Here is a 23,708-nt window from a genome sequence, read left to right as displayed (position 1 = left end):
GAAACTGTAAGACTTTTATTTTGAACCTATAAGTTTGTGAAAATCGATTTGGCCATCTCCAAGAAAAGTGAGTGAGATCCTTTTTGCAGTTTTTGATCACTATTTCCAATTCTTCCGAAACCGGATTCAGATGAACGGAATAGCCGAAGTTGGTTCGTTTGCTACCAACAAATATGACCTACAAATTGGAACAGTTTTGAACGTAGTTAAACCTATACTTACTATCTCATGCTCTATTTCGATTAAACCAATTAAACTAAATCTAACGAAACGAACCTGCGCTTCTGTTACTACTGCGTGCTAAACAGCATGAATCAGTAGCATGAAACATGTAGTAGGATTGTTATTATTGTTATTGACATCACTACACAACGTGTACGAAATAGAACAAAGCACGCCTTGTTCGTTTTTTGTTTTCTTCTTCTTTCGGTGTTGGACATATTGTCACTCTATATGGCGATTTGAAAACTTTGACACTCATCGCCCTGCAACTGCGGAACCGGAAGACGGATCCGAATGAAATTTCACAGTAGGTTTAAAGACAGTATGAACTTTAATTCAAATCAAGATTTGTGAAAATCGGTTCAAGCATCGCAGAGAAATCGAAGTGAATTTAGTTTTAGGAGTTTTTCTTCTCCACTTTCGGTGCTCTCGGAACAGGAAAAGAGGGGACCAGTAGTGCCGAATTAAGTTTTTATGCCCACAAACTAACAAGCTCTGCAAACTAGAAGAATTCATCAGACAGTTTTATGGGATTTGTACCTGTTTTTAACCATCGTTCGTGGAAAAATACTAATAAAATTGGTAATTTTCCACTTATCACGCTGCAGTTCCGGAACCGGAAGTCGGATCTAGATAAAATGTTCCACAAGTTTTTAGGGTATTATAAGACTTTTCATTTGAATCTAAGTTTGCGAAAATCGGTTGAGTTGTTCTAGAGATAATTGAGTGTAAACTTTTTCTCAAATTTTCACATATTACCATATAACTCCGGAACCGGAAGTCACATTCAAACGAAATTCAATAGCAAGCTATGGGACCATAATACCTTTTATTTGAATCTTAGTTTGTGAAAATCGGTTCAGCCATCTCTGAAAAAAGTGAGTGCATATTATTTTCACTTTTTTGGTACATATCATCCTATATCTCCGGAACCGGAAGTCGGATCGGAATGAAATTCAATAGCAGGCTATGGGACCATGAGACCTTTCATTTGAATCTTTGTTTGTGAAAATCGGTTTGGCCATCTCTGAGAAAAGTGAGTGCATATTTTTGTTACATACACACACAGGCATGTCCAAACACTGCACTGCATTCCTTTTTTCCATTTTTTTCACAATAACAAAAGTAGCTTCACTCAAAATGCAATATCTCACAAACTAATAATCAGACAGCTGTCAAATTTATACACGTATCTTTTGAAGGTTGGTACTAACTGAAAATGGTATGGATTTAATTCTAGTGGCGCCCTCTCATAGAAACGATACGAACTTTTCAGCCGACCTGTTAAGAACTTTGGAAAAAACGAACCTTTTTTCACAGTCGACTCTACTTTTAAAATACAAGAAAATATAATCACTGTTGAAAAATTCAATAGCATTATTAATGCAAAAAAAGAAACGATCTTCTCCCGGAGAAGACAAAATAACGTATACACTACTGCGTCAACTAACACCGGAAGCCAAAGAAAAAATCACAACACATTTAAATGAGATATGGAAAGATTGCTACCTACCTTTATCTCTCAAGACTGTAAAGATAGTTGCAATTCCAAAAATAGGTAAAGACCAGTCGACAGTTGATGGTCAAAGGCCTATCTCCTTAGTGCCGGTTTTAACAAAAAAAATTAATTCAGCAGTTTTGATCAAATTGCAAAATTGGCTTGAGTTAGAACATGTAATTCCTGAGACATCCTTTGGGTTTCGAAAGAATATGTCAACAGTTACATGTACAAGCTTTTTAGTAAACCAAATTAAACAAAATAAAAGAGATCACCTCCTAACATCAGTGGTGTTCATGGATTTATCAAATGTGTTCAACGCTGTAAAAACGGAAATTTTAGAAAACACAATGATGAATTTGGGTGCACCCACCGATGTTAGAGCGTGGATAGCACAATTTCTAAGAAACAGGAAAATTACATTTGCATTAAAGGATCAAATAATTGAGAGATTTATTTCAAATGGCCTTCCACAAGGGGATGTTTTATCACCTACCTTATTTAATATATATATGTACCGCTGGATTACACAACATATTTGAAGATGATGTTATATTAATCCAATACGCAGATGATTTCGCTGTGATTACAAAGGCGAAAATTTTAGAATCATTGAACAATAAAACACAGCAAGCAATAAATACAATCTCAACGGAACTGAAAAATTTAAACTTTAAAATTAATCCTAGCAAAACTAAAGCAATACTTTTCCAAAGCAGTAACAATATATTAAACTTAAACATCAATAATACAAAAATAGAAACTGTTAAATCCCACCCATATCTTGGCATTACATTAGCTAGATATATGAGCTTCGGAATGAACGTGCGTGGATTGAGGACAAAAATTGATGCATTCTTCCTAGCTGTTTCGGATGCCGAATACGACATTATCGTCCTAACGGAAACCTGGCTGAATGATCAAATTTTCTCTGTGCAACTCTTCGGTCACCTGTATGCTGTTTACAGGAGTGATCGCTCCCCGCTGAACAGCCACAAAACACGCGGAGGAGGCGTACTGATCGCAGTATCGAAAAAATTTAGCAGTTCAATTGATCAAACAATCATATCTGTATCGCTTGAGCAGTTATGGGTATTGGTTGAACTCCCACGAGATTCGCTTAGTATCGGAGTAATCTACCTGCCCCCTGATCGTAAAAACGACTCGGTGAGTATCAATGAGCACATAGACTCCTTGAGTTCGATATCTTTCCGATTAAGCCCTCGCACTCCTGCGCTATTGTTCGGTGACTATAATCAATCCGGTTTACGATGGTGTTTTCCTGAAGGCGGATTACCTTTCGTAGATCCACTGCTGTCGCAAATTCCGACTGCCTGCAGCGCTCTTCTCGATGGGTTCAACCTGAATGGATTTACCCAGATTAATACATTGCTGAATCGAAACGATCGTCTGTTAGATTTAATACTCGCAAATGATGTCGCTTTACCGGTCATAAACGTTTTCTCGCCAGTTGAGCCACTGATTGACCTTGACGCGGACCATCCCGCTCTAGGCGTTGAGTTTAGGATACCAACGCCAATTGAGTACGACGAACCATCTATCTCATTCTCTCTTGACTTTCGTCGAGTCAATTATGCCGAACTGAACGATCTACTTTCCGTTATCGACTGGCGATTCATTGAAAGGACTGCTAATGTCAATGACGCTGTTGAATGTTTCTGCGATGCTGTAGAAAGTGTTGTTTCTCAAGCTGTTCCAGCTAGTCGTCCACCGCTAAAACCGCCGTGGTCTAATCCACGTTTACGTGCTCTTAAGCGAACACGTTCTGCCACCTTACGAAAATATTGTAACACTCGTTCGCAGTACATCAAACAACAACTGAATATAGTAACTAGACAGTATCGCCGTTACAACATTTTTCTATATCGTTGCTATATTAAACGTATTGGAATGAATCTTCGTCGAAACCCTAAACGTTTCTGGTCCTTCGTTAACTCAAAAAGGAGAGAGGTTGGCCTTCCGCACTCTATGTACTTAACCGATGAAACGGCCCGCAACGAAAAGGAAAAGTGCGATTTATTTGCCCGTCATTTTAAACAAACATTCAACGAAAGTTCTGCTACACTGATGCAAATAGACGAAGCAGTCACAGATGTGCCTCGTGATATTTTCAATTTCAATATTCCGCTTGTAACCGAAGAAATGGTTAGAGTCGCATTGAACAAATTGAAGTTGTCGTTCGCTGCTGGACCCGACGGTATTCCCTCATCTGTGCTGAAGCGTTGTGCAGGCGCTCTCAGTTATCCACTAGCAAGACTGTTTAACCTTTCAACTCTACAATGTGAGTTTCCTTCTCGATGGAAGTTCTCCTATCTGTTTCCTGTTCACAAAAAAGGTGATAAACGCAATGTCTCCAATTATCGAGGAATAACGTCTTTGTGTGCTTGCTCAAAGCTGTTCGAAATTATTGTGAACGATTCCCTCTTTGCCAGCTGTAGGAACTACATAGATAACGAGCAGCATGGGTTCTATCCGAAACGTTCGGTGTCATCTAATCTCATGTTGTTCACTTCGAAATGTGTGCAGAGTATGGAAGGCGGATGGCAAATCGACGCAGCATATATGGATCTCAAAGCAGCATTTGACCGAGTGGATCATGGAATTCTTCTATCAAAATTGCAACGACTGGGAATCTCATCGATGAGCGTGAAATGGTTCAGATCCTACCTAACAAACCGTTATGTCAGTGTAAAAGTTGGCTCCTCGACTTCAGAAGTTTTCTCAAACCTGTCCGGAGTTCCGCAAGGCAGTAATCTTGGACCGCTGCTGTTTTCGATTTTCATGAACAATTTTCTGCTACTATTACCACCGGAATGCAGACTCTCCTATGCCGATGACACAAAAATCTTTAAAGTTGTCAAATGTCTCCTGGATTGCATTGAGTTACAGGAAATGATTCAAACGTACGTTGAATGGTGCTCAAAGAACTATTTATGTTTAAGTATCGAGAAATGCTGTATCATCTCCTTCCATCGTAAAACTGATCCAGTCATATTCGATTATTTCATTGCGGGAAGATCTATGACACGAGTGGAGAATATAAAGGATCTTGGTGTCATTCTGGATCAAAAAATGACTTTTAGACTTCATTATGACGAAATTTTAGCCAAAGCCAATCGTCAACTCGGTTTCATCATGAAGATTGCCTCAGAGTTTCGGGATCCGTTGTGTTTGAGATCTTTGTATTGCTCACTTGTACGCTCTATACTCGAGTCAAACGCTGTGGTGTGGTGTCCTTACCATGCTCTCTGGAAAACTAGGATTGAAGCTGTTCAACGAAAATTTGTGCGATACGCTCTGCGACTGCTACCGTGGCGTGACCCCATGAATTTACCGCCCTATACCGATCGATGTCGTCTATTGAATCTTGAGCCATTGGAAACACGACGAATCATTGCTCAAGCTACATTTGCTGCTAAACTGCTTTTGGGGGATATTGACTGCCCACCTTTGCTAATGCGGTTAAATCTCTACGCACCGGAAAGATCACTTCGTCAACGCAACTTTCTGCTCCTGGAATCAAGGAATACGGTTTATGGACAGCATGAACCTTTTCGCTCTGTCTGTACGAGATTCAACGAGTTTTTCCAGTATTTCGATTTTAATGTGTCGTCCCGTGTGTTTCATCAACGTCTACTTGACCTTTTTCATATTGTGTATCGTGAAAATTAAATTTAGTGTACTTAGTTCATTAATTTTTATTCATTAAGACAAACTATGTCAGATGAATCATAAGAAACAAACAAATAAACAAATAAAAAACATTGAAATTGAAAATAATCGACAGATTAAACATGATTAATGTCATTTCCGGGTTGAAACATGGCGCCCACCCACAAACCATGACAACTATTTATAAAGCAATATGTCAGAGTGTTATTGAGTATGGAGCATCTATATTCAACAATACAAGCAAGTCAAACAAAACACTGTTAAATACTATAAATAACCAATGTTTGCGAACAATTACTGGCTGTACGAAAACTACTCCAATAAACTCTTTAATTGCGGTCGCCGCAACGCAAACCTTAGAAAGTAGACACGAATTAGTTACCTGTAGAGAAATTGCTAGATCCTTTTGCAATGGAAATATATTAGCTAGACAGTTACTATCCTTGAATGAACATACCAACCATGACAAATTAACATATCTAGAATCTCTCTTTGTCAAAGAACAAAATATATTCAAATCTATTTCACCGCTTACAGCTGTAAATAACGGTTTGCCTAAGATTGACGTCTGCTCAAAATTAGACACCGTTGAAACTACAAAAAATAACACCAATCCTATTAGACTTAAACAAGCAACATTGTTTCTTTTCAATGGAAAATATAAAAACAGACCCCGAATTTTTACCGATGCTTCAAAAATCGATCGAAATTGTGGCATAGGAATATATAATGAATACAACAATACTAGATATTCTTATAAATTAGAAATAGAGACATGTATCACTACGGCTGAGCTCATAGCCATCGATAAGGCACTTTCGATCATAGAACAAGAAAATATTAAAAGTGCTGTTATATACACTGACTCGAAATCCTCCTGTTTAATGATTGATTCTGCACAATATTCAACTAAAACAGCGATACTTATGAATCGAATTATAGGAAAAGCTATTAAATGGAACGTGACGCTTCAGTGGATCCCTACCCGAGCAAAGTCAAACATCAAAACGAGAGCAAATCGAAATCTTATTATGATAGCAACATCACATTGAAATCTTAATTTGATCTCAGCTCATTAATTTTTCAATTGATATCACATTATGTTATCATTTTGCTGTTAATTTTGGAAAAAAAACTTGGGAGGCAAAAATTTTGGGAAACTCCCAAAATGATTATTCAAAAGCAACAACATAATAACTGCATCAAAATAGGACTAATTTCATTAGGCGATACAAAAATACAAAAATAAATTTTAATGGAACAACCATAACCGTGATCAAGGAAAAGATTTTTGTCAACACTTTTGCAACCTTTACATCAATAATCCTCTATATGTTTACTTGCGAGATTATTGTTGTAACACCACATATCTGGAGGACATTGGATAGGTTGACGATCATTGGTGCCACGTTTATCTGAAGCTAGTTCATCTCCTTTAGCGATCTCCTGGCATACTGGGCCTTCACCAGATCCGGCCAAAAGGGGCATTCTCATCTCTCTGATCGTCAGCCACAGAAAGACCTTCGTCAGGAACTTGATATGAAAAATACATTTGACGTCCACGATTTCCTTCTGGTGGGGTACGTTAAATATCAGATTCTCTAACAGTTTTCGCGTTTAGTTAAAAAAAAAAGATGTTAAATGTTCTGACTATTATTTTCGGTTGTTGTTTTGACCGTTATTTGTGGTTCAGAATTCGAGTATCGGTATTGCCGAAGTGATTGTTTTTTCGTGCATCAATTAACAAGTCTTTTGAATAATATGCTCTTCTTTATATCATACTAGCTGAATTACCCGGCGTTGCTCGGAAATGTTTCGTGAATACAAGGCATTAAAAACAATTTTAGAAATTGTTCTGACCATTGAAATACTCAGAGCGTAGTGAAACACAGCACCTCTCCCACCCCCTCCTCATTAAAATATCTCTTATAGGAACCTATGAACAGCAAGAACTCAGGAATCAGGAATCAGAACAAATTGGCTCAAATGGCACGTTCCCCTTGATATTTGGAGATTTGTGCCTTGCCATCAATTTGTTTTTAACATCATTTTCCCGATATATAAGAGGGAAGGATTGAAAGGAAATGGTAAGGGTTGGACTAGGAGGATGGGAAAAATTGACGACACAAAAACACATAAAAGCAGAAGTAAATTCTGCACCCATAAGGGATGCTGAACAATCTGCTGAGGATCACATTTAGTGGAAGCAGAAGGAAATTCTGAACCTCTACGAGGTCCCGAACAGTCTGCTGTTAATAAAACCTCCAACCCCCGAGAGGATTTAGAGATCTTACAAAAGCGACACCATTCTGCACTCCCGGAAGAATGCAGAACGACTCGCAGTATGTACGAGCAGAAGTAAATTCGGTACCCCCCAGAGGATGCCAAACAATCTGCCAAACCCTATTTAAGGTGAATACAGAAGGGATTCATTCACTTCAGGAAGAACGATGAACTCTTCTGACTATAGCTCCTTACCACATTGGGTGAGAAACGAGAGAATATCCTTCAATTTTAGCTCCGCATACACAGACTCAACCATGTATGGAGAACCAAAAACCCGGATACGTAGCTGCGTCAATGCGGGACAGTTACATATCAGATGATATGAAGTACCACAATCGCATTCACACAAATCACACGAATAATACTCAGCACGTTGAATAGTAGCCATGTGATAATTGAGTTTGCAATGTCCAGTCAGAGCTCTGACCAGAACACTTCAATGATACTTGGAGAAATGCAGTAGACACTTTGACATTTTCAGATCTAAATCTGGTAGAAATGCTTTTGTCTGAGCGCAAGTTTGCAAGCTGCGCCAGTAGCTGGCATGTTTGGATGCAGCCCAAGAACGTATCTTGTGCTTTATCCAACTAGTTGAAAGTGGTAAAGCTGGTTCAGGACCAACGAAATCATTCGTTGCACCAGCTCTAGCCAACTCATCAGCCCATTCATTTCCAGTAATACCAGAATGGCCGGGTACCCATAAGAAGTAAACAGCATTTGAAATGCTGAGGTCTTCAATTTGAGTTCGACATGCGATCACTAGATTCGACCGTGAGTCATTCGAACTGAGTGCTTTTAAGGCTGCCTGACTGTCGGAACAAAAATAAATACGTTTACCACAGATCCTCTGCTGAAGTGCCGATTGTACTCCACACAGAATTGCGTAGATTTCTGCTTGGAACACAGTACAGTATCTACCAAGTGAATGAGACTGCTCCAGCCTATTTCACGACAGTAGATACCAGCACCAGCACGACCATTCAACAGAGAACCGTCCGTAAAACAAACTATGTGTTCATCAAGTTGTCGTTCCAGACAACCAGACAATCATTCCTAACGAAGAGGATAGCTCACTTTGAATGTTTTAAAAGGAAAACTGCATGTGAGAGTTAGGTCACTAGGAGCGAGTAAATACTCATCCCACGGAACCATTTGAGACCACAAGCGAGTGTGACTGGTAGCATATTCTAATGGGTTACTGTTCCAAAGCCCTGTAACCCTAAGACGGTATGCACAAGATAATGCTTCTTGTTTTAGGAACACATGTAGTGGTTTAATACGCATCTAGAGCAGCATTAGGAGTTGTCGTGAATGCTCCTGTCATCGCCATTAGGACCATCCTTAGGAGATGATTTAGCTTTGACTGAACTGTCGCGACTTCTCATTTCTGCCACCATACAAGACATCCATATGCTAAAATTGGTCTAACAATAGTTGTGTAGATCCAATGAATATATCTGGGTTTGAGTCCCCATGATTTTCTAAAAGCTCGTCTGCATTGGCCGAAAGCCATGCAAGCTCCTTCAATCCTGAAGTCAATGTGAGCAGACCAATTCAGTTTTGAGTCAAGAATAACCCCGACGTATTTAACTTGATCGACCACAGTGACCTCTGAACCAAAGAACTGCAACGGACGAGCTCCTGTAATTATCCTACGATGAGTGAAAAGCACCATTGATGTTTTGCCCGGATTCACAGATAATCCAACCTGACAACACCAACACAGATCGCAGGGCTTGCTGCATTAAATCAAAGAGAGTGTTAATGCTTATTCCGGTCATCAATATATGATAGTCGTCGGCAAAACCATAAGTCGGAAATCCAAGGTTACTAAGTTTCCTTAACAAACCATCAGCGACTAGGTTCCATAAAAGAGGGGATAGTACACCACCTTGAGGACACCCACAGACACTCAGCTTTCTAATCTCTGCTTGCCGAAGCGAAGAACAAAGAAGTCGATTGCTAAGCATTGCGTGTATCCAGTAAGGGAAAAACCCAAGATATTCCGTTCACGACTGCAATGTTTAACCTCCTGCAGCCATTCAGCCATCGGCACGGAAATACACCTTGACTTAGGAGTTCCTATTTTTGTGGCCTTTTACGACATGGAATAGGAAACCAGTGGATCAATTCTTGGTAAAAAATAATTCCGCCGGATGCCACACGGCTTACCTGTTTGGTGGACTTATACCACCGGTACAGGTGGACCGTAGCGTTATTCTTAGCCAGTTGGGAAACCGCTACCGACACTACACGGCTATCTAGGCTGCTCAGAGAGGGAAGTTGACATTGATGGTCAACTTCCATGGATGGCCGAGCAGCCGAAGTGATTGTTTTTTCGTGCATCAATTAACAAGTCTTTTGAATAATATGCTCTTCTTTATATCATACTAGCTGAATTACCCGGCGTTGCTCGGAAATGTTTCGTGAATACAAGGCATTAAAAACAATTTTAGAAATTGTTCTGACCATTGAAATACTCAGAGCGTAGTGAAACACAGCACCTCTCCCACCCCCTCCTCATTAAAATATCTCTTATAGGAACCTATGAACAGCAAGAACTACTTGTACCAAGAAAGTTAATAATCTATTGAGTTGTTTTGGAGTTATGTTCGATCATATATACAATTTATCCTTTGCATGTTTGAGTTTGATCTCCTGTTGAAGACCCTAGCTAGGCCTCCTTTCCCATAAAAATACACTTATGACCATCTCTGAAGAGCAAGAAGTATCTGTGCTAAATTTGATAGCAATGTTCAAAGGCACTTGCTGCATTCACCCCCCATATAAGCATATCTAAGATATGCAAAATGTTTCTATGGTCTTAAAAAACTATCGATTTCTTGTTCCCCCCCCTCCATCATCCCCCGGTAAAGGACACTTACTACGCTCTCTCTCTTTTATGACCATCTCTGAAGAGCAAGAAGTATCTGTGCCAAGTTTGGTGGCAATCCGTTCAGTAGTTTTGGAGTTATGCTGTTACTAACATTACACCCCCCGTTTTGAAGGCACTTGCTACATCTACCCCTCGTCAATTCTTGGGTATGCAAAATGTTTCTATGATCTTCAAAACGTGTCGATTCTCGTCAAGTTATATGAATTTTTTCATAACCACACAAACTCCCCCCCCCATCCCTTCTTTTTGTCCCAACCATTTAAAAATATCCCAAGGACCATCTCTAAAAAGTTTGAATATATGATTGTATTTTAGCGCCACCAAATGAAAGAATTTTATTAACTCCAATCAAAGACGTTATAAATCATCACGTTTCAGAGATATAGCGTAATATGTCTTCTATCAGAAACTTTCGAGCGCTGTAGGAGCGCTTGGCGGATAAATTCCTTACTAACATATTTTTCATATTGTAGACCTTGACATCCCGCACAACTTTCCTTAGAAAAAAAAGCTTTGAAGATTTCAGGTTCTGAGCTAGATCATATTATAGTCAAATATAGTCCACAGCGATTTTGCATTAATATTTGAAAAATTTAGAAAACTAGTTTGAAAACCCTATTCTCTAAATAATCAGATTTCCATGAATTATCTATGTTTAATAGATTTTATCTGAAGCAAGCAAATGAATTGCTTAATGTTCGCTCCGAAATTAATCTTCATCGAATGATCCCGAATTTAAGTCTACACAAGAATTAAAAACTTGCTAAATCAGTGTGATGCTGTCTGTGGGCAGAAGTGAGATACTCGTTAATTGTCCCAATTAGTCGAAATAAGTAAGATATTTTTTTGGAATCGAAATAACATATGATCTGAGATTGCTTATTGTCAGATTCCTAATTCACGTCTCCAGTAAGCCTTTGCTGTAAAAGACTTCACTCCAAAGCGCTCGCTCTTCTGAGCCTAGAAATTCGTATTTCAAAGTGATTACATACTCGAGTAGTGTGAGATCAAATAAATAACTCAATCTGATATTATGATGTTCACATGCTACAGCTTCTGGATACGAGAAAGACAAAGACCACATTTTCATACCTATCAAATAGCCGCACTGCCATTCACGAAGGCTGCGGGACGGATGCGACGAAACGACTGTACATCGGCTAAAACTACCTGTATACAGCTTCGTGAATCAACACTGCTTGTCATATGATCGAAAATTCTCCATCTACTTACAGCTTAACGTCACAGTCCATAGCACTCGCAGAGAGTTCGAAATCCAAATTACCTAGGTTCGAAACCCAAGTCTCTCTCTGTGGAGGTGTTGTGCTTTTTGACGCTTTTTTATTGTTGCAAGTAATATCGCCTAAAGGTATACTATCCCGGGTCTTTTGCCCAATCTATTTTTAGCTTATGCTCGCGACTTGTTTGTTTTCAGTAATGTCTTTTAAAAGCAAATCAATAACTGATTATGCATTCCAGGTTTGTTTTCGTTGTTTGATAATAACTTCAAATTGAAAACTAGTTTTGCTATCAACAAGAAAAAATCTATATCTTATTTAGATTTCAGTTTGCTTTCGCTGTTAGCAAAAATAGTTTTCTTTTTGCTATCATCGGAATATCTTTTTGCTTTCGATTTTGATGTTTTGCCACTTAAAACGACCAAAACAACAGCAAATTGTGTAATCGATAAATGCGAACATCACAACATCAAAATGAGTTTTCTATTTGATCTCACACTCTGCTCGGGTAGTCACACTAATATTTCAGGGAACGAAATAGCTGATAAGCTTGCCAAAGCAGCACTGAATGAGAGTAGAACAATATCAAACTGCATGATGCTTTCAGACGCGTTTGTTCTATTCAAAAATAGGGCAAACGATAGCACCAATCTATGGTACCGAGAGTATGCACACGAGAAAGGTAAAGCCTTCTATCAGTTTCAGCAAACTGTGAATAAAGAGGCATGGTATTTCAATAAAAATCTCAGTAATCAAAATGTGAGACTGCTGAATAGACTGATCACAGGGCACGATTGGTCAAAATTTTGGAAATTCAAAATGAAATTAATAGATGATGATATGTGCGATATCTGTGATGCACCAGAAACAGGAGAACATATCGTTTTGCATTGTTTGAAATTTGTTGTGGCTCGTTCAAAATATTGGTTCGATGGCAGATTCAGAAGTTTAATTGACTTGTTCAACAGTACAAACGTAGACACATTACGCGACATATGTAAATTTTTAAAAGAAATCGAAATAGATATATAAATAATGTAACTATCTGCAAAACAGAAATGACCTCACTTTGCGGCTAGCTGATGTGGGAGGGAACGAGGGAGCCTTGCACATACCGGGAAACCATGGTGCAACTCTCGAATAAAAGCTACAGGGCTTTATAGTCACAGTCACTCTGCCCTTTAACATTCGTTGTCCAAATGTCAGCAAAAGAAGAAGAAGAAGAAGAAGAAGGTTGTACAATTTCAGCTAATCCCGATCAATCATTATCCTGTGTTTATTGCTGCTCTGGGAAGCCAGCTACCGAGAATGTATTAAAATGTATTTGCACATTTGCACGAAAATATTCAATTTTCAGATGCTCTATCGATTTCGATCGAGTTTATTTATCACATTACAGTAGATTCGGGTGTCTACAGTGGAAGCTTGCACCGCCAATAATCGAATAATTAAAGTCAAATGCAATCTACTAACTAATGCATTCCGTTTTTTCTACTTCCAGACAACTCTACAACAACATCAAAAACGGTTCCCGAACGTTGAGCACATCCAGAAAGTCCAACAACGGATCAACGGAAGTGTTTACCATTTCGAATCAGGTTCCATCGCACAGCTGCCGAAGCTCCACGGTCACAGTCTGTACGGATGTGGTGACACGGATTTGATCGGAAACTTTCGATAAATTGTAATGACAATGACTTGCGCGTTTGTGATCGGAAACGGAGACTGAACACGGAACCTGAGTTTCAGTTGGAAAAAAATGACCTTTCTTTTAAGCTCTACAATGTAATAGAAGTTAAGTCAAACATTATCCGCAAATAGTAGCATTTAGACAGTTTGTGTATATTTTGTAGGTAAATGTATGCTCTAAAAACCATCAAATGGTTGATCACTATTAAACTGATAATAGAACTGTGTGTCTTAAGATTACTAAATTACTCGATCCGAAAAAAAAAACAATTGGCACAATAAAATTTGCAACTCTAGCACTTACCGAGAACCATCGCTAGCAGGGCCATTCGGACATACATACCGTACTCTGCCTGCCGGAAGTAGGCAGCCCTCGGATCGATGTCGATCTCTTTGCTAATTTCGAACACCCGGGGAAGCGGATGCATCACAATCATCCGGCGCTTGGCACGTGTCATTATTTGCGGCGTTAGAACCAACTGACCGCAGCACTGTTGGGATAATAGGATTAGATTTTTCCGATTCTCACATTCTGATTCAGAGTTCGATTACCTTGTCATATTCTGCATCCGAGTTGAACCGTTCCTTCTGGATTCGTGTCATGTAAAGGACATCCGTTTCGGCTATGGCATCATCTAAATTGTCGTAAACCTTTCGGGGCGGAATCGAATTTAAGGTTAGGGGTTAAAGCAATAACGAAACCCCGACGCTTACCTTCTGCGAAATCCCTTTGGAAGCAACGAACTTGCTAATGTTTTCCGGCATTCCCAAACTTTTCGGACTAACATACCGCAAGTGGACATTGTATAGGGTGAGCAGTCGAGCCAACGAATGAACCGTCCGGCCGTGCTTCAAATCTCCGGCCATCGTAATTGTAAGACCATTGACCGTACCGATTTCCTCGCGAATTGTAAAAATATCCAGCAACGCCTGAGTCGGATGCTCTCCGATTCCATCACCGGCGTTGATCAACGGTTTTCGACAGTGATGGGCAGCTTTCTACGGTGGAAAATCGAAATGATTAATTGACAAATGTGATACCGAAAGACAATAAAACTTACCGCCACCGCACCGGGTTCCGGATGCCGCAGTACAACCACATCCGAATACCCTGCCATCACCAGAATGCTATCCTCCAGTGATTCTCCCTTCTTTGCCGACGAACTGGTTTCGTCCATGTAGATCACCCGGCCGCCCAGTCGCTGCATGGCGGCAGCAAAGCTACAACTGGTTCTTGTGCTGACCTCGTAGAACACCGAAGCCATTACCTTCCCGCGCAGAAGATCATCCAGGGGTCGATCTTTCGTCACCCGTCCGCGCATTGTTTGCGCTACATTGAAGATCTCATTTAGTTGTTCCTTGCCGAACATACCGACACTGAGAACGTGTTTTCCTGTCAAGCTTCTCTCCTTCGGAGTTGGTGGCAGATGGGCTTCCTTCCCGTAGGCACTGGTAGAATCACAACGGATTCGGGGCAACGGCGAAACGGCTCGCATCGTCGGATCCCCAAAGTGAACTCCCAGTTTGTTGGCCAGATCATGACCACCCGTGGCCAACAGTTTACTGAACACGTCGTTGGTGTGTCCATCCGTGTCCCAATAATCCGCCGCACCCTGACGCGAAGTATCCAACGATTTGGTGATCGACAGCAAATCCAGCCCATCCAACGATGTGTTGATCTTTTCGACCGATGGTGCCACCGTGGGTTTCTTAAGTGGCCATTCACGCACATTTTGCCCGTAGCCGGGATTGACCAACACAACTCCGTCGACGAATGCCGTCTCACCTCGTAGCACTACCCGATGGACCCGTCCCTTCACTTTCATGCCGGCAAACGGCGTCCAACGGGCTTTCGAATGCGGTGGACACTCGGCAATGGTCCATTCTTCGTCGAAATCCACCTCAACGTAGGTATTCGGTTGTTCCGGTAGACTAAAAATTCGCTTAGGATTTTTGTAGAACTTGGCAATTAGATCCTCAACCGTTAGTCGACCCTCGTTGACGGCGTTCAGCAGGAGCGGAAGAATCGTTTCCAGTCCGGGAAAACCCGGTGGAGGTTTAGCCGATTCTTTCTCCTCTCGGGTGTGTGGCGCATGATCGGTGGCGAAGACATCAATAACGTCCAGATTATCCCAGAGGGCCTGTTGATCTTCCAGACTACCCAAAATCGGTCGAACTTCACCTCTGCCATGCCCTATCCGATCCAGATCGCTGGTCGAGAGGAACAGATGATGGGGACATACTTCGCAGGTAATTTTCAATCCTCGCTCTTTCGCAGCTTTGATGATCAGGATTTCTTCCTTGCGAGCAACGTGACAGATGTGGATCGGACGGTCTACCAACGAGGCCAGCAGGATGACGGCGGCAGTCGATTGACGTTCCGCGTGGATACACAACGGAGCACGTTTGGGCCAATGCGACAGGTGCTTCTGCCAAACCAGCATGTCCGTCAGCTTCAGAGTGGTGAACGTTTCATTGAGGTACATTTTCAGAGCGGCGGCCTGCGGAGCCAGTTCGTTGATTGTCGCGAAATTCGTGGAAGAAGCTCCCACGAAAAGAGCATAATCACAACGGGCTCCCTTCTGGGCTAGCTCCTGAGCCAGCAGAAACGCTTGCCGGTCCACAATCGAAGGTGTCGTGTTTGGCATAGCACAGATCAGGGTAATTCCTCCGGCCAGAGCAGCAGCCGTCGCCGTATCGAAATCCTCTTTGTAAGTTGCTCCTGGTTCTCTCACGTGCACGTGGACATCAATGAAACCCGGTAGCTTGACCATAGCCCTCGAGGACATACAATCGGTGTGTGTTTTCATGGGCGGAGCCCTTCCGATCCGATTCATCGCTTCGACCAACAGTTTCGTACATTTCACATCGGTAACCAACGGAATCGAATAATCCACGGCCAGCCGTCGAGTTCGGTAGCCATGGGTCATGAACGAGCTCACCCGCCTGGCCCCGCCTCCCCTCATCGGAAGATTGATAACCATATCGAACTGTTTGTTAGCCAGGAATTCCGCCAAATGACGCAGTTCACCGGCGCCTCCGTTCTCCTCGCCCGTGACAGCCGCATCAAAAGTCCACTGAACACATTCCACCTGTTTGAAAGAGAAATAAAAACAGCCCATGGTTTACATAAGAATTCTAACAACACGGAACTACCACACAGAACAAGCAATCGAGCAACCGCCATTGAGTCTATCGGAAAACAATCTTCAACGGGAAACCAGGCAGGCAATCATGATAATTGGCCACTACTTTTCCATAAATTGGCTTCCACACGAAAAAGAAGCGGTGGCATCCGCGAAACAGTCCGCTCTTATCAGTGGCAGATTTTGCGGAACTGATTGGGAAGATCTCTTGGACTCTAGTAGTGGGAAGGGGTTGAGAGTGTTTTTTTTCCACGTTTTTATGTCGGAGTTTTTTGGAACACTGCTGAATTGATTTTCTTTTCTTATCTAATGTTGTACAAAGCGATATATGAATAGTGGTACATTAAAATATGCAGGATCGTTTAATCAGAGGTAGTCTCATTTCAACCGGATTACTTGAGTCTAACAGTTCGATTCTTTGATATAGAATCACAAAACAAATAAAACGGCATCATTAGATTTTTTATCGTGACGTCACAAATGAACAAGCATTCATCCTTGACCGTTCAGCGGTACTGTTTAAAAACAAGCTTTAACGAAAATCGAAGAACACATTTTAAACAATCATCTTTACACTTCGAAACTATAATCTTATCTCAAAAACAAACCGTACTCAATCGTGAACAAATGTTTTCTAACTCTATTTCGGCGATATGGACCGTAAATGGTCTCATCCAATTCGTCAACAGACAAACAAAAAATCTCTGTTTACAAACAGCACTGCTGAACTGTCAAAATGTGTTCATCTGATTGAGGTTAGCAATGACGATAAAAAACCTAGTAGGCCAAGGAACGAAATGCTCAGATTCAATTATCGTCCCTAGCCAGGCAATGTAACAAACGATTGCTGCGATGGAGACGCACTTATTTTTGTGTATTTGAAAAGTCTCTCAGCCATTGCACTGTGGTCCGAAACGGGAAATTAGTTGGTGTCTTCACAAAAGTTGTTTGTAATCACCAGGCCCGCCGAGAAAATAAAACGGGGCTCGGGGGGATTTCAATACCGGCCCTCTTCGATAAGTGAGCTCTATCTTCACTCTATCTTGGAGAAGTGAATGAGCAAAACGGCATGATGATTTGAATTTGATTATGAGCAATAGGAAACATTTTTAAATCTTCGAATTCCTAGGTCCCCTGAAAAAGTCCGGGCCCGAGGGAACAAATCTCGTTTGTTGCACATCGCACATCATTTCTGAGATGGAGAAGGGTCATCAAACCGACTCTATCTATACCGATTTATCAGCTGCTTTCGACAAGATCAATCATGATATCGCTCTAGCGAAACTCAACCACCTTAGATTCCATGGTAGATTTGTAGACTGGATAAAGTCCTATCTCGTTGACCGCAAAATGTCGGTAAAAATTGGTGACACTGTTTCTAATTCGTTTTCCATCACTTATGATGTGCCACAAAGTAGTCACCTTTGACCTCTTCTGTTCCTGCTTTACATCAACGACGTTAATCTTTCCCTGAAGTGCTTGAAGCTCTCGTATGCAGACGACTTTAAACTGTTTTTAAAAATTGATAGCCAAAGCGATGCTAAATTTCTCCAACAACAACTTAATATTTTCGGAAATTGGTGTCAGGTCAACAGGATGGTACTAAATGCTTCAAAGTGTTCTATCATAACGTTCAGTCGCAAAAGAAAACCGATCATTTTCAACTATTCGCTTCATGGGACCGAGCTAAATAGAGTAAGCTGCATTAAAGATCTAGGAGTCCTACTTGATAGCCAATTAACTTTTTGCGATCATATATCATATATCGTTTCTAAGGCATCCAGACAACTCGGATTCATCTTCCGAATGACGAAATCATTCAGTAACATACACTGCTTGAAAGCATTTTATATTGCCCTGGTTCGCTCTGTTCTCGAGTTTTCTGCAGTTGTGTGGTCACCTTATTACCATAACGGGGTACAACGCATTGAAGCTGTGCAGCATAAATTCGTCCGTCAGCTGCCTTGGAGAGACCCCCATAACCTTCCCAGATACGAACTTAGATGTAATCCCATTGGACTTGAGTTGCTTAGTGATCGACGCAATGTTTCGAAAGCAATGTTTGTTACCGATTTAATTCTGGGAAACATCGACTGCTCCAGCCTTCTCGGACAACTCGATATAAATATCAAACGTAGAACTTTTCGGAATAACCCTTTTCTTGTCCCCCAGTTTGCTAGAACGATTTATGCGAAGGACGAACCTGTATCAAGCATGATTCGTATATTTAATCGTTGTTATACTATTTTTGATTTCAATCTGTCTCGTACTACTTTAAGACGCTCATTTATAGTATTTTTTAAGAACTTGATCTAAGAATGACATTACTTATAATTCGTATATTTGTATTCAAGTTTGTGAGTTCTAAGTATATTATGTTAGTTTGTAAGTGTATCTTGTATTTTATTATAATTAATTAATGTATCATTTGGATGTGATTATCTGTTGGTACAAAAGGTGAGGAGGTTTTATACTTACTGGAGAGAGATTCTTAATAAGTATCCAGTGGGCTTTTCCCTGCTTCAAATAAAAAAATAAATAAATAAATAAATAAATGAACATATATGTCAGGAAGCGCTTCCACTGGTTTCGAAGCTGCAGACAATGAGCTCGATTTTCCCTGCGAATCGCGACGTAGCGGTGGTGATGGACGACGAGATCTATCGCACTCTGCATGGCAACGACTGGCAGGGCACTTCGTATTTTACTTCCCCCACGTAGAAAGTGAACTCCGAGGTGAAATTCATTTTACACACCAAGTTCCATAAAAAGATGCTGATGTGGTTGAGAATTAGCGAGGAGAGGATGTCAAAGCAGCTCTTCTTTCGTTCCAGACTGGCCGTGAACGGGGAAATTTATAGTACGGAAAGCCTGCCGGAAGTTGCGTCGTTCATCAAGAAATACTATAAGGATCTGGCATAGGGCCCCCACTCGAAGCGAATATTGGAGGAGATTTAATTTTGTTTGATTCTTGAAAAACAAAAAGATTTATCCATCAACTAGTATAACCTACAGACTTGCAGGTACTTCCGAAATCGGTATCCGGGAACCGGTACAATCGAAGTCGGTTCAAGGAAAGTGACTGGGATCCATTTTTGAGTCGAAAACCGGGAATCGAAAAAGCCGACATTGATTTGTTTGGTCGTCTACTGACAATGGCAATCGATTGGAATAGTTTTGAGACAAGTTTAGAAATTAGTTTACGTGTCTTACTTACCGGTTTTAGTAACGGTATCAATAATTTAATAATTTTCACCCTGTAATTCCGCAATCGGATGATGGATCCGGATGAAATTCAGGAATTCAATACGAGATCACGAGACCTTTCATTTGAACCTATATTCATATGTGGAAAACAATCAAACCATCGCTGAGAAAAGTGAGTGAGATCCGTTTTGGAATAGATGACCATTATTTCCGATGCTTCTGGAATCGGATACCGAGAATCAGGATAGCCAGAATCGGTCAAAATACGATACTTAATCGGTAAGTACAGATATTATTTGCACTTCAGATAATCCTAAAAGTATTTTTAAGGGAGGAGGGATAATAAATTAAGGGTCTCATTCAAGGGGGTGCAAAGCTCAAATTGTTCAAATGATCGAACATAACTCCGAAACAACACCTAACTTGGCTTGGTTATTAATGATGTTCATAGGTTGCTATAAGAATTTTAAGGGGGGTATATAGTAAGTGTTTGCTAACAGGGGGAATTTGAAACAAAATGTTTCGAATTTTGCGAAAATCTAATTCAGACGTTCAGATTTTTCTCGATGAGCACAATTGCTCTAATTATATATCTTCAACTCAGCACGGTTTCATGCCAAAACGATCTACATCTACGAATCTTGTGTGTTATACTTCCTATGTTATTCAGTCGTTTCAGGCACCACAGCAGGTTGACGCTATATATACTGACTTCTCCTCTGCTTTTGATAAAATAAATCACCAAATAGCTTTTGCAAAACTAGGAAGACTTGGATTTAGCGGTCCTTTTTTTTTAACTGGCTGCAGTCTTATTTGATTAACCGTACTATGATAGTTAAAATCGGTGACTGCACCCTTTTCTTACCAACTCGGGGGTACCTCAAGGTAGTCACCTCGCACCCTTTTTATTTTTGCTGTACCTGAATGATTTGAACCTTGCGCTGCAATGTAAAAAACTATCATTCGCCGACGATTTTAAATTGTAAATTGAAGACCTGGAAGATGCCAGATTCCTGCAGAAACAGTTAGATATCTTCTCCAGTTGGTGCGACCTCAATAGAATGGTCTTGAACGCTTCAAAATGTTCCGTGATTTCTTTGTTGTATTCGACTATACCATTTCCCAGACTATTCTCAATCGAGAATCGACTGTCAAGGATTTAGGAGTTCTGTTGGATTCAAAACTTAATTTTAAGAATCACGTAGAGTATACGATCTCTAAGGCTTCCAAGATGCTAGGCTTAATATTTCGCATTACAAAGAACTTTAATAACATATATTGTCTTAAAGCACTATATTGTGCACTGGTTCGCTCTATACTCGAATATGCTGCAGTCGTTTGGGCTCCTTATTATCAACTCGACATCCAACGCATAGAAGCTATTCAGCATAAACTTATTCGGTTTGCCCTTCGCAGTCTTCCTTGGAGGGATCCCAACAACCTGCCCAGCTATAGTGAGCGCTGTAAACTTATCGATTTAGACTTGTTATCCGTGCGCCGAGACATTTGCAGAGCTATCTTCGTGGCGGATTTCTTTCAATCTCAAACCGATTGCCCCGAATTGTTACATAAACTGAACCTATCTATTAATTTTCGCAACCTCCGATCTCATCCATTTCTCAGAATTCAATCTGCTCGCAATTAATTACGGCTATATCGAACCGTTTTCTAGTATGTGCCGTCTATTTAATCGATGTTCTCACTTGTTCGATTTTCACTTATCTCGCAACACCGTGAAAAAATTATTTCTGAATTACTTCTCTACTTCTTAAGTATTAAGGTTAGTAATAGGGGTAGTTTTAATTATCAGTAATAAGTATACGACATGGTATCTGCTGGATTATTGTGATCTATCCCACTCCGTCTCTCCACAATCTCCATTGGAAATTAACTAGATTCGCTCGTCGGAATTAACTCGGTCGTCCCTTCTACTTTTTCCGTTTTTCGATCACTAACCAGATCTCCATGCCGATTCTAACCCCGTCGTTTTCTCTGTCTTCCACCATTTTTTTTGGTCACTAATTCGATCTACATGCCGATTCTAACACCGTCGTTAGCCCACTCTCGTTTACCACCCCATCCCCACACCAACCCTTATATAACATTTACCTATTCACTTTTTTTTCTTTTCTCTCACTTTTTAAGCAACAGCGCTATTACTACCCTGTAATAATTAGTGTCATCAACCAGTTATAGATAGGGTTATAGATTTAGTTTTAATTGTTAGTGTAAAGGCCAAATGTATCGGTTGGATCATTGTAATCTGTTGATACAAATGATGAGGAGGTTTTATGCCTGCTGGAGAGAGAGATTGCCAAATTTCATCTCCATTGGGCTTTTCCTTCCTCCAAAATAAAATAAATAAAATAAATAAAAAAATAAATAAAATTTATCTTATTTGTCGTCAAACAAGGGGAGAGATTTAGACTAAAAGGAGGAAGTTTTGAGATTCAATTTTTGTCCCATTATTTGTAAAACAAGAGAAGGGCAAGAATTTCAAAGTCGTGCAAGATAGTATTTCTATTGCTAATTCGGATGCAACGCAACTTGTAGCCTTTCTCTATAGAAAGGTATTAGAATTGCTGGAAACCCGACTTTTAAACGGAGCCTCGGAGACCCATAGTGTTATATACCATTCGACTCAGTTTGACAAGATCGGAAAATGTGTGTGTCGGACCATTGATCAAGTTCAAAGATCAAATATAGTATGTATGGTATAAGTGACGAAACCGACAAAACACGTTGTTTTTTACCGCTCTAATGTATATAAGGGTGCCAATATTCTGGGATCACCCCTAATTTCGTAAAGCGCTATTGTTCAGAAGTTTACGCATCTCGAAAAAAGTCCTCTTGCAAAATTTGAGCTAAATCTGACAAGGGTAAGGGGTGCGGTTAAAGTTTGAAAATTTTCGATCTTGAAAAGCACCATAGGGGGGAGTACATGAAATTTCCGAAATCGAACATATTTTTTGATGCCAAAAATCTTAAAATCGCATGAAACGTCGAGATTTAGTGTTATCTCAAAAAAATTTTTTTTGAAAAAATCGACTTTCTGGGACGTAGAAAAATTTTTGATATTTGTACTATTGTATGGTGCGTTATCAAATGTTATAAGAAAACATTGACGACGATTCGGAAGCCTCGAGCCAATCGTCGATGTGGAACTGTCGACCGGAAACTGCGCGGTAAAATTTTGAAGACGATTAAGAGGAATCCTAATCTGTCGGACCGTGATTTGGCCAGAAAATTCGGTGCTGCCCATAGTACCGTGCGGAGAACTCGACTCCGGGAAGGAATCAAGTCGTATCGAGCTAGCAAACAGCCAAATCGTACCATAAAACAGAATAGTGTGGTCAAAATTCGTGCTCGGAAACTAAATGACCAAGTTCGACGGGTGTCTTCTGATGGACAATGAAACCTATGTCAAGGCTGTCTTCGGACAAATCCCAGGTCAAAAATTTTACTTGGCAACGGCTCGGAGGGATGTTCCAGCCAACTTTAAATTTGTTTTTGCCGACAAATTTGCAAGAAAATTTTTGATTTGGCAGGGCATTTGCAGTTGTGGCAAAAAAACGAAAGTTTTCGTTGCAAATAATCGGAACTATAACATAAAGAGTGTCTCCAAAAACGAATTTTGCCGTTCATTCGATCCCACGACCATCCCGTAATGTTTTGGCCAGATTTGGCAAGCTGTCATTACAGCAAAGTCGTTCAAGAATATTATGCAGAGAAAGGGGTCCAGTTTGTTCCGAAAAACCTTAACCCACCCAACTGCCCCCAGTTCCGCCCTATTGAGAAATACTGGGCAATCATGAAGAGGAGACTCAAGGCAA

At 40.5% G+C, this 23,708-nt stretch overlaps 2 protein-coding genes across 2 annotated transcripts in view; one reads left to right on the top strand and one right to left on the bottom strand.

Annotated features, from left to right (window-relative positions):
• LOC131425621 (uncharacterized) overlaps positions 1–13,749 on the top strand; it is an 86,389-nt gene extending 72,640 nt beyond the window's left edge. Inside the window, exon 3 of the mRNA XM_058587648.1 lies at positions 13,335–13,749. Within this exon, the coding sequence (XP_058443631.1) occupies positions 13,335–13,497 (163 nt within the window). The 3' untranslated portion in view covers positions 13,498–13,749. The remainder of the gene's footprint in view (positions 1–13,334) is intronic.
• Positions 13,641–23,708, bottom strand: part of LOC131425619 (CAD protein) — a 62,038-nt gene continuing 51,970 nt past the window's right edge. The window contains exons 5-8 of the mRNA XM_058587645.1: positions 14,584–16,614; positions 14,237–14,521; positions 14,075–14,173; positions 13,641–14,013 (exon numbers count right to left, since the gene is read on the bottom strand). Of these exons, the coding sequence (XP_058443628.1) occupies positions 13,816–14,013; positions 14,075–14,173; positions 14,237–14,521; positions 14,584–16,614 (2,613 nt within the window). The 3' untranslated portion in view covers positions 13,641–13,815. The remainder of the gene's footprint in view (positions 14,014–14,074; positions 14,174–14,236; positions 14,522–14,583; positions 16,615–23,708) is intronic.

Source organism: Malaya genurostris, chromosome 1 (assembly GCF_030247185.1).
Source record: "Malaya genurostris strain Urasoe2022 chromosome 1, Malgen_1.1, whole genome shotgun sequence".
NCBI lineage: Eukaryota > Metazoa > Arthropoda > Insecta > Diptera > Culicidae > Malaya > Malaya genurostris.
The sequence above is the reverse complement of the archived record's forward strand: the minus strand, read 5'-3'. Positions and strand labels throughout refer to the sequence as shown.